The following is a 12,318-nucleotide window of genomic DNA, read 5'->3' as shown; positions in this document are numbered from 1 at the left end:
TCATTTAATTTATATAAATGAACTTAAAATTTGTTGGGTCACTTTAATTTTGGGATTTCAGACTAAACTGAGGTCACCATAGACGCCGTGAGCGTTATACCTGGGGAGCAATACTAGAAATTTAAAACAAATGTCCATTCCAAAGCACAAACTTTCAAAATCGTCCGATTTTCATCATATCCAGAGCGCGTATTCATTTTCTTATAAACACCGGATCTGTTATGAGGAGAGACTCTATTGTAAACTCGAATCTCTTAAAGTGTTCATCGATCAAATTGATTTATTAATTCTTATTTAAGATAAACACAATATAACTAAAATACAGGTTATTAAAACCACTTGGAAACACGCAACTCTCTAGTTATTTTCAGAAGGGCAGCGACATGTTCAAGATGCTTAGAGGGTTTACAGATTTGATGATGGCGTTATGTCTGCAAAGACATGACTTCGGAGACGAACAGGTCGAGATTCTTGGCGGAGGAGCCGCCCTCGGCCACCGCTGCTCTGGCAGCCGCCTTCAGTTCTCTGACTCTTTCTCTCAATTCCTGTCCCTTTTCTTCCATCATTAACATTTTCACAATTCTTTCCACGTCATCTCTGGTGACCAACCAATTTTGGTCGATTCTCTGCGGTGCCTCCAGTGCGATCTGGATCTCATCCACCACAAACTTGGAGTTGAACGGCTGCTCTGCATAGAGCGGCCATGCGATCATGGGAACCCCCATCGTCGTCGTCTCCAGCACGGCGTTCCATCCGCAGTGCGACATAAAGCCCCCGGTAGCAGGATGCGCCAGGATGCTCAACTGCGGCGCCCAACCCAGAATGATAAACCCCTGCTTCTTCTCCACCATACGATCGTGGAATCCCTCGGGAAGAAAGTCCAGAGCCGACGAGAACGCCTTCGATCCGGTGTCCGACGGGGTCCGCAGAACCCACACGAACTTCGTCCCGCTTGCCTCCAATCCCATCGCTAGCTCCTCAATCTGTGCGATCGATATGGAGTTCTCGCTGCCAAAAGAAATGTAAAGCACGGACGCCTCCGCCTGCGCGTCAAGCCACTCCAAGCACTTGTCTTCTTCCGTATTGAGCCCCATCTCGACCGCAGGGGCGATCCTGCGGGGTCGGTCCTCAAACGCCTCTGGAGGGAGCAGAGGGCCGATTGTTCGCAGAGTGCCGTTAACCCTCTGGAAATGCTCCACAAACTCTGCCTCCAGCTCGTAGAAGGTGTTGGTGATGATCCTCCAGCTCTGTTTGTTCCCACGCCTCTGCCGGAGCCAGAACTGGTGCGTGCCGTTGTCGGTGGTGGCCTCAGGGTGCTCCGGCAGCATCTGAAGGCGAGTGAGACGAACTTCCTTGGGAAGCCCCGGGACAACATAACGACCGGAGTCGGTGCGCGGGAGATTGCGAGGCAGAACGTCCCACACGATCTGCTGGACGGACTCTCCGAACATTCCGGATGTGTCGAAGCACACTCTGGGGATGTCGAATTTCTTGGCCACGGCAGAGGCCCAGCCCAGGAGAAAGTCGGCAATAAGGCACTTCAGGGGCGGAGCGTCGAGGGCGCTGCTCACTTGCCCGGCCAGATACCGCTGGAAGAAGCGTTCGAAGGGTTCCTGCAGGCGCTCGTTGCCAGCAAGCAAAGGTGGCAGCTGATGCCACTGGACGCTGTTGCTGTTGACCTTGCCCAGCGCCAATTCGTCTTTGGTGGCCTCCATTTCCACCAAGCGGATGTCTAGCCCGCTCTGCCGCGCGGCATCGACTTTCTTCTGCAGAGAAGAGATGTGATGGAAAGTGACAACGAAGGTAACAGTAAGGCCCTTGGCAGCGAGTTTCTTGGCGAGCTGCATGAAGGGAATGAGATGGCCGTGACCCAGAGACGGCAGCATCATCACATGATGATTGTGAGCCGTCCTTCCATTCTCCTGATCATGCATACTTGGCGCCATCGACTCTATCCTACCCTTCTCTGCGCTTTCAATTTTACAGAGCGTCAAATCTAAAGGAATGCAAAAACTGAGAAGCCTAAATCAGAACAGCGAGGGCCTGTGCTGTGGACAAATTGCGGGATTCGTAAAAGAATCAGGACACGGAAGGGCTGTGATTCAACTGCAGTATTAGTTGCTGTTTAATAGAGATGGGGGACATCGCGTCTAGTGCGTGGAAAAGGGGAAAGGGCGTCCGAGAACAAGTGATAGGCAGCCGTGACGCACGATATGCGTCAGCTTGGCGTCACGGTTGAGTTAAAGTTTAATTCGCACCCTAAAAGTGTAAGAGGGGTGTATACAACATTAAATCCGCGGTGTGCCCATGGCTCCCCTGTAATAGCGTTGTAAATAAGGTCAATCTTGTCGTGGCCCCGTGGGAGTACCTGTTAGAAGGGGATATTATCTTTTTTCACCACGTTTCTAATATTAGGGGAGGACAGGACATTTTTGGTCGAAGTTTTTTTTCGAAGTAATACACAACTCCTATTTTAAGATTTGTTTGGTTCTAATTTTTATTGGTTTCCAAATGTCATAAACTATAATCCCAACTATAGCTTTCATTTTCAATAGTTTCCAAAACTCATAAACTATATATAGTTTACAAACTATTATATATATCTTAAAAAATTTGCTAGTTTCCCAAAAAAAACAAAACATATTCTTAGTTTATAATTAAAGTCGTTGAATTACTCCAACGAATGATTCACCAAAGTATAAAAGGTCAATATTGGCCATTTATATAGATATGATTATTTCAAGGATGATTCGTTTTTAAGAGTGAGTACACCTAATACAAAATTCCAATAAATATATGATTAGTGTAGCTATTATTCATTTTACGAGTACACCTAATTCGAATTTTCAATCCCCAATCTGACTGGTCGGAGCTCGAAGAACGAAGGCGGTGCACTTAATAATCTTAATGGGATGTACACATGTTTTTTCGGTTGTTCAATATAAGCTGTCATTGATGCTGTCACGTATGTGAGATATAGGTGAGCGTTCTTCATGTTATAAAGAGATATAAGGTGTTGTTTAGGCGGTTAGATATTAGTGGTAACTGTCTTTTATAAAGTAAATAATCTTGATAATAAGATTCGTTTAATAAAATATAATATTTTAAATATTTGAATATAATTTATGCATTTATATTAGAATTGTAAAATTGGCATGGTTTTTATGGGTATTTGAATATAGTTTAGATGATTATTAGGTAGTGATTAGGTGGAGGGGCATTATATGTGTACGTGTACGTGCACGTGCAATGTACAAAATAAATATTCTTAAATATCAGATATAAAGGATTTGTAAATATTTATGTGTAGGTTTATTTAAATAATAAAAAATTAAAATTATTAATAAACACATAAAAATTTTAATATTAATAATAAGTTTACAATATAACAATAATTTTAATTTTGGATATTCATGTTCACTTTATTATAGATATTATTAATTTGTAAATAGGTTTTGTTACAACAATATTATGGCTCATCAACACCACATGCCCAAAAATAATTTCTCATTTTACAATCAAAGTATTTTATGGGCCATTATAATGGATTATCAAACCACATGCCCAAGAACCATCTCTCATTTCTATATATATATAGTCTAATTTATAGACAAAATGAATTTTTTCACCATATTTTTTCTACTTAATTTTAACCAAGATCGACATAGTTTTTAAAAACTTGAGTATTTAAATTGTTTAATCTATTGAATCCATTTATGCAATCTAAAATGTATTTTAAACAACAAAAAATCACATTCTAAAACGCTTTATTTAATTACATTTTTGCGTTGAACACTCTCGAGCCTATAGAAGAGATATTGTAATGTCATGTTATGCTATCTAAACATTATATATCTATATATATATATATATATATATATATATATAAACATTTTGAGTCAATGAAATTACATAAAAATAGAAATTAAATTAAAAATATAATAAATTTATTAATTATTAATTATTAATTATAGTTATTAATTATTAATAATCAAACCATCTTAGATTTATTTGAACTCCAAATCTATCAAGCTCCAAGAGGGATCAAATCTCTCAATGTGCAAACATTTCCTTAAATTTTGCACTCGAGAAAGAGGTTTTCACCTCAAGAGATTTGATCCCTCTTGGTGCTTGATAAATCTAGAGTTAAAATGGATCTAGACTTTTATATAATTGCATGTACATATTGATTAGTACAACCACATTACTATATGTGGTTGATATACACAGACTTATATGAAACCCTAAGATTAATAAAACCTAATATTAATATAAAAACTTAACATTATAAAACACTAAGATTATTTATAAAACCCTAAGGTTAAAATTAAGTGAAAGACCAAAACATTTCTTGGAAGCACTGTTGGCTTGAGGGGGCTTGGCCCAGGTTTAGCGTTAGTTAGCCAAACAAACCCTTACACAACTGGCCCTTTCAGCATTAGCCCGCGGAGTGCGTACTGAAGTCTCACTCGAAGCAGTATGGGGGGATGTTGTAACCAAGTTTTCACACCCTTGAGATGGTTGTGATGTCCAACTATACTTGCCTTCGCGCAGGTTGCTCAACCCTCTGTTCCACCCTTCAGTACCTTCGCGAAAGGGTACAATCAGCTTCCGTTCAGCCCTAACTGGGGGCTGAAGTCCTTTTGCACTGCTAGGGTAATGAACTGCGATATCTGCCTAACTATGTTAAGTGTCTTTCTTATCTTATTAACATATCTTAGTTAGCTTTGCGTAAACAGATGTTCTTACTTGTGGTCACTTATCCAACACAATTACATATATTCGCGCATCATATAAGCATTATAAGTGAAATTCATACCCAATATAACAAGATGCATAAACAGGAGATAAAGACGCAAAAATAGTAGAATACTTCTCTTTATTGATAATTCCAAACAATTACAAACTCGACCCGCCCTGCGCTCTCAGCTGCAAGGCGCGCACTCAGCTGCAGAGCCTCTACCTAGGCTACGACCCAAAACTTAGACTTCTACTTAGAGTTATCTCTTTCTTACATGTTCCATTGATTCTCGCTTTCTTTAAACTACTTAGAGCTTAGCTCTATTTATAAAATCCCATGGTCCGCGGACCATGGGTAGATCTTTTACAACCGACATTACATTTTCAAAATAAGGGCAGACAACCCTATGACTCTTTAACACCTACGCGCTCCGTGACCACAAAATGTGGAGTCTTTACACTTGGATTACAAAATTTGACCAAAATATGGGCTTTTAGCCCCAAAACTGCCCTTGGGGGATCCCGCGCCCAACAGGCCCCCAACACAAACATCGTGACTCACCCTCGAGTCACTCTGTAGGTGTGGAGATCTTAGCATGAAGACCTCCCAGCTCCGTTTGGATCACCGCAACCTCAGCAACGCACTGAGCAGCCGCCTACTAGACTTATTCTACTCACTGCTTGGTGACTGCCGCTGAACTACTGCCTTGAATCTTTTGTTGAGCTGCCTGTAGTAGTGCGAGCTTTCCTTCAATGGAAGTTGTGATCGTGTATGCCTCATCTATCCATAGTTGTAGGCACACTTTTAAGATCGCTTCTTTGTGTCGAGCGACATCCACCTGTTCCTTGAGCGCCTTTTCCTCCTGCAACCATGGAAGCCTCTGTGTAAGGACGACTGGCTACGCAGTCCCTTTGACCTCGTCATATTTTTGTTGTAGCTCGTGCACCTCTATCTCTAGGCACTCTACATTCGGGTCCTCCTACAAGGTGGTTAGGACCTCGAATGACTGTTCAAAAAGCTGCATGCAATTTGCCACTATACTGTCGATCGTCGCTATTGTTGTTGTAACAACAGTGGTATGTTGTTCTCGGACTTCTAGTGGAGTCGAAGCCTGAGCCTTCCACTGAAATTCAACGATCTGCAGGTTCAGCTCTAGCTGAACCTTGGCCATCTCTACTCGAGCGTCGCACACCCCTGTGGCTAACTTGCGGACACGTGCCTCTACCGGTTCTTCTGCCTGAATGTCCAAGTCCGGGACCATTCGACAGGCTTCCTCCACTACCTGCATTATTTGCTTATTTTTATCCACTACCACGTTGTGCTGCAGGCCCAACTACTCGATGTTGATGCGCTTCTCGCTCATCACCTGCGGATCGCGACTCTCCTCGGCCCTGAGTTTCGTGGTGACTCCATCCAGCAAGAGGTAAAGCGTCTCCCAAGGGAGCACGACCATATTCAATCCTACCTGTAACGCCCTGCACTCTCAGGCACGGGCGCGCGCGTTCCTCCCATCGCAAAGTTGAACCAAAGGCAAAATGTGCGAGCGCTCAAATAGCGAAGGCGCAGTCATATCGTGCGCACAAGTATGGGAGAGCGTTCACACATTTATAAGGGCGAGTTGGCAGCTCGCCTTACACTTGAAGCCGACCGAAGACATGATGAAACGTGGGTGAGCCGACGGTAGAAGTCATGGCGGTTGGGCGATGGTGTTGAAGATTGATGGGTCGGCCGAGAGGAGGATATTCACGATAGGATGGATATATATTCATACGGTTGATCGTTCATTTGGGACTTCACACAAGTCTTCGCACAAGATAAGAGGTGCGCACAAGAAGTGCGAAGGTCGCACTTAACCGCAGGTCGCATGGTAGATGCGCCCGCCGAGTCGGGCAAGGTATTGTCGTGCAGCGTGGGTCGTAGTGTGGGTGGAGGGCATAGAAGGGCGCCCACCCGCCGATTCTTGACACGGGACTTGGTTGTAACGGGCGCGGGTGTGCATAGGTGCGCCCGCCCATCGGCAAAGAGTTGTGTGTGTAGTGTGGGTCGTGCACGGGCGCGCCCACCCGGTTGTAAACTTGTGTTGTATATTGTTCGGTTGAAGGTTGCGGTGAGCGTGCCGTGCGTTCTTGCATGGGCAGCGCCCAACCTTGTTTATAAACGCCGGTGGAGCGTTCGCTCCCGGTCATTGTAATCTTCTCAAATATAATAAAAAGATTACTTCTCTTATATTATTGGGTTATTATTGTTCTTCTATTATTGATGGATTCCACACATTAATAATGTTAATTCATGATTATTATGAATTTTTGAAGGTGTAGTTCATAAATTTAATTAACGATGGATAAAATTATTAACTTAGGCGGTGTCGCACCCGACCAATTTAAGGAAAAAAGAATTGGGGGCGTGACAGGTGGTATCAGAGCTGATTCAAGGTTGATGAAGCTTGATAGAGCACGGTTGCTCTTGACAGGTGGGATCGGAGCAGGTTCATAGGTGGTGAAGCCATTGCTTGATGATGAACGCAGAAAACAGACATGTATGCAGGGAAAATTTATGGAGAAATCGTGGATGAACAGTCTAGGTTTCGTGGACTTGATGGTTCATGGCAAGACCATTCAAGCTCTGGTGGACATGGGGGCCACTCATAACTTCATGACGACACGGTTGGAAAAAGAGGTTGGACTGATGATCTTCCCATTGAATGTGGAAGTCAAGGTAGTGAACTCTAGAGCTAAAGTGGCGGGTTTGGTACACGAAGTACCTGTGCAGATAAAAGACTGGAAGGGTCAGTTAGACTTCACAGTGATGGAGATGAGTGAATTTGATATGATACTCGGACATGATTTCTTGAAGGGCAACAAGGCTATTGTTGTCCCCTTCTGTGATGAGGTGGTGCCGGTTGGACAGTCACAAACTTGGACTTTGCCCACTCATAGGCAAAGGAGGGAAGTCAAGGTGCAGCATGTTTCTGCATTGAGTTTGGAAAAGGCTATGAAGGAATCAGATATGGAGACATATGCGGTGATGTTCAAGGATGTCGAAGGTGATGGAGTGGGGACGCCTGTTCCAGCCAAGATTTCCGAGGTGCTGACCAAATATGCAGATTTGATGCCTGATGAGCTACCAAAGAAACTTCCACCAAGGCGTGCAGTGGACCATATCATTGAGCTTGAGCCAGGAAAGCAACCCCCGGCTAAAGCACCTTATCGGTTGTCAGGACCTGAGTTGGAGGAGTTGAAATGATAGTTAAAGGAGTTGTTTGATGCAGGTTTCATCAAACCTTCAAGGTCCCCTTATGGAGCTCCGGTATTGTTCCAATGGAAGAAGGATTAGAATGAGCTACGGATGTGCTGTGATTATTGTGCATTGAACAAGCAGACGGTAAGGAATAGGTATCCTTTGCCATTGGCTGCTGATTGCTTTGACAAGCTTGCGAAAGACCGAGTGTTTTCCAAGCTGGACTTGAGGCATGGGTATTATCAGGTGCGGATAGCTGAAGGAGACGAGAAGAAGACTGCGATAGTAACAAGGTATGGTAGCTTTGAGTTCCTTGTTATGCCATTCGGGTTGTGTAACACTCCTGCTACGTTTTTCACTTTGATGAATGATGTCCTACGACCATACTTGGATTCGTTCGTAGTAGTGTACTTGGACGATATAGTGGTGTTCAGTGATAACATGGAGGATCATAAGAAGCACTTGGCGATGGTGTTCGAGGCACTGAGGGAAAATCAGTTGTTCTTGAAGAAGTCTAAGTGTGTGTTCGCTTAGACCGAGATTCCGTTCCTTGGGCATATTGTTGGTCAAGGGTACATAGGGATGGAGCCGAGTAGGGTGAAGGCAATTGAGGACTGGGTTGAACGGAAGAATGTCCATGAGATGAGGGTGTTCTTGGGCATGACCAACTACCAACGGAGGTTTGTAAAGGGGTACTCCAAGGTGACATCGGCACTGACAGACTTATTGAAGAAAGACAAGAGGTGGAGTTGGACGAGCAAACGTCAAGAGGCATTTGATGACTTGAAGAAGAGGATGGTTACAACACCGATACTGAAGCTGTCTGTCTTCGAGAGACCATTTGAGGTACACACTGATGCTTCGGATTTTGCCATAGGAGGGGTTCTTATGCAGGATGGGCATCCGGTGACGTACGAGAGTCGGAAGTTGCAGGATAAAGAACGGAGGTATCCGGTCCATGAGAAGAAGATGACTGCCATCATCCACTGTCTTCATGTGTGGAGGCATTACCTGATTGGGAAGCCGTTTGTTGTCAAGACTGACAACGTTGCAGCAAGTTATTTTGCATCACAACCGAAGCTTTCTGCGAAGCAAGCTCATTGGCAGGACTTCTTGGTAGAATTCGACATGACTATCGAGTATAGACCGGGAAGGCACAATGCGGTAGCAGATGCCCTTAGCAGTAAGGGACAACTTGTAGCATTGGAGGGTGAAGACCGGGCAGCTAGGAGTAGGATTCCAGTTCAGATGTCAGAAGAGGTGCAAAATAAGATCAAGGAAAGTGTTGAAACCGATACTTTGGCGCAGAATATAGTGAAGCAGATAAAGGAGGGGAAGACACGAAAGCTCTTTCTACGAGACGGGTTCTTGTTCTTTGGAAACCGAATCTATGTTCCAAAGTCATCTGGGCTCAGGAGGAACCTTTTGAAGGAGTGCCACGACTCGCCATGGGCTGGCCACCCAGGGATGCGTCGTTCTTTGGCATTGTTGGAGAGAGAATTCTTTTGGGAGAAGATGCGGGAGGATGTAGAGGAATATGTACATATGTGCATCATTTGTCAGCAGGACAAATCGGATACTCAGAGACAAGGACGACTGTTGCAGCCTTTACCGATTCCTGAGAGACCATGGATGAGTGTCTCGATGGACTTCATCACTCAGTTGCCACAGGTTCAGGGGTATAATGGGATTATGGTCGTGGTTGATCGTTTTTCCAAGTATGTTGTCTTTGTTCCTACAAAGATACCTTGTGGAGCCGAGCGGACTGCGGAATTGTTCTTTAAGAACATAGTGAAGTATTGGGGGATGCCATTGAGCATTGTGTCAGATAGAGATCCGCGTTTTACAGGAAGATTTTGGACCACATTGTTCAAGCTAGTCGGGACAGAGTTGTTGATGAGTTCGAGTTACCATTCGCAGACAGATGGGCAGACCGAGAGGATCAACGCATTGCTAGAGGACTACTTGAGACATTATGTGACGGCTGATAAGAAGAATTGGCCTGAACTCTCGGATATTGCTCAGATTAGCTACAATATTCAAAAGAGTTCTACGACGGGGTATAGTCCATTTGAGTTGGTGAATGGACAGATGCCGGTTTCACCGCATACCGTAGTGACGGGAGACTTCTTGAGGAGTCCTCATGCGAAGAAGTTCATGAAGGCTTGGGAGGAGACCTTGGAGTTAGCACAGTTGCGCTTGCACGATGCTGCAAGGGGATGAAAAAGTATTCTGATCGTGGGAGACGGGAGGCACACTTCAGTGTGGGAGATATGGTGTTTCTTAAGATTACCGGGGAGTAGTTTCAGCCAGCCAAGGGGAGTACAAGCAAACTGACACGGAAGTATGAGGGACCATTCCGAGTGAAGAAGAGAGTGGGGGAAGTTGCTTACGAGCTAGAGCTTCCGCGCCATATGCACATGAAGCATCCAGTTTTTCATGTGAGTTAGTTGAAGAGATGCAGACTTGATTCAGACCATCCAGAGAGAGCTGAACCACCGAGAGGACCAGCTGGGATTGTGGACAAGCCAAGACTGGAGTTGGAGAAGATTTTGAGCGTCAGAACTACAGGGGTTGGTTGCCACATGAGAAGGGAATTTCTTGTCAGATGGAAGAATGCACCGGAGGAAGAAAGTTGGGAATCGGAGGACTCACTTTGGAGATGGAAGGATAAGATCGAGAAGTACAACAAGAAGCTGTTGAGACGAGCAGGATTGTCGAGGGCGACAATGATTTCCAGTGGGGGAGGATGTAACGCCCTGCACTCTCGGGCACGGGCGCGCGCGTTCCTCCCATCGCAAAGTTGAACCAAAGGAAAAATGTGTGAGCGCTCAAACAGCGAAGGTGCAGTCATATCGTGCGCACAAGTATGGGAGAGCGTTCACACATTTATAAGGGCGAGTTGGCAGCTCGCCTTACACTTGAAGCCGACTGAAGACATGATGAAACGTGGGTGAGCTGACGGTAGAAGTCATGGCGGTTGGGCGATGGTGTTGAAGATTGATGGGTCGGCCGAGAGGAGGATATTCACGATAGGATGGATATATATTCATACGGTTGATCGTTCATTTGGGACTTCACACAAGTCTTCGCACAAGATAAGAGGTGCGCACAAGAAGTGTGAAGGTCGCATGGTAGATGCGCCCGCCGAGTCGGGCAAGGTATTGTCGTGCAGCGCGGGTCGTAGTGCGGGTGGAGGGTGTAGAAGGGTGCCCGCCCGCCGATTCTTGACACGGGACTTGGTTGTAACGGGCGCGGGTGTGCACGAGTGCGCCCACCTGTCGGCAAAGAGTTGTGTGTGTAGTGTGGGTCGTGCACGGGCGCACCCACCCGGTTGTAAACTTGTGTTGTATATTGTTCGGTTGAAGGTTGCAGTGAGCGTGCCGTGCGTTCTTGCACGGGCAGCGCCCAACCTTGTTTATAAACGCCGGTGGAGCGTTCGCTCCCGGTCATTGTAATCTTCTCAAATATAATAAAAAGATTAATTCTCTTATATTATTGGGTTATTATTGTTCTTGTATTATTGATGGATTCCGCACATTAATAATGTTAATTCATGATTATTATGAATTGTTGAAGGCATAGTTCGTAAAGTTAATTAATGATGGATAAAGTTATTAACTTAGGCGATGCCACACCCAACCAATTTAAGGAAAAAAGAATTGGGGGCGTGACACTACCCCTTTTAGACTGTTGAATATGGGCCTGTCAGCCTCATTCTCTGTAGTTAGTGCCCCATCTGGTAGCACTATCGTGTTGGTCACCATTGTGTGCAACATCGCCTCGGCAATTGAAGTGTCGATCGCGAGGCTGGTAGACACTGTGCCAGCCTGTGGAGTGCGAACCTACAACTCCTGTAGCTCTATCTGGAGAGCCCCCAATACCAACTGATTTTTCTCTTCAAACTGTTAGAGGGCCTCTGCAGTGACATCCCTCACAATTTCTGCGATATCATGCAAATCCCCCTTAGTGAGGGTGATTGGGTTGAAGGATGTCTTTGATGCCTTGGTTTTCTTTCATGGTACTACCTGCTTTCGCAGCTGCGGATGCTTGAGTTGGGTGGATGTCATCTGCAGGTCTGCGCCACCTTGTTCTATCTTTGTTTTTGCCTCAATCCTGGGCGATGGTGACTTCTGTCCTTTGCGCTCTTCTCCTCCTGCTTTCTGTTGTTCCGCCAATTTTGTGGTGTCGCGTGCTACCTAGGCCTTAGCCTCCACTTCCTCTTTTCTGTGCTTCTCTGCTAACTGTGCCATTCAGAGCTTTGTTTCTTTCTTCTTACGCTACGTGGTGGACTTGTTTGTTTCCATCGCAAAGCCTGCTGGAGTACACCACTCTGGCGG

General features: G+C 45.1%; 1 protein-coding gene across 1 annotated transcript; it reads right to left on the bottom strand.

Annotated features, from left to right (window-relative positions):
• Positions 1 to 250: 250 nt before the first annotated feature.
• LOC149146461 (scopoletin glucosyltransferase-like) lies at positions 251 to 2,142 on the bottom strand. The gene has a single exon (XM_089448991.1). It carries the CDS (start codon positions 1,944 to 1,946, stop codon positions 426 to 428), a length of 1,521 nt encoding a protein of 506 aa, XP_089305117.1. The 5' UTR covers positions 1,947 to 2,142; the 3' UTR covers positions 251 to 425.
• Positions 2,143 to 12,318: the final 10,176 nt, after the last annotated feature.

The sequence above is a fragment of the Pinus tabuliformis genome, chromosome X (assembly GCF_031772625.1).
Source record: "Pinus tabuliformis cultivar Carrire ecotype Pingquan chromosome X, CPIR1, whole genome shotgun sequence".
NCBI classification, from domain to species: domain Eukaryota; kingdom Viridiplantae; phylum Streptophyta; class Pinopsida; order Pinales; family Pinaceae; genus Pinus; species Pinus tabuliformis.
The sequence above is the reverse complement of the archived record's forward strand: the minus strand, read 5'-3'. Positions and strand labels throughout refer to the sequence as shown.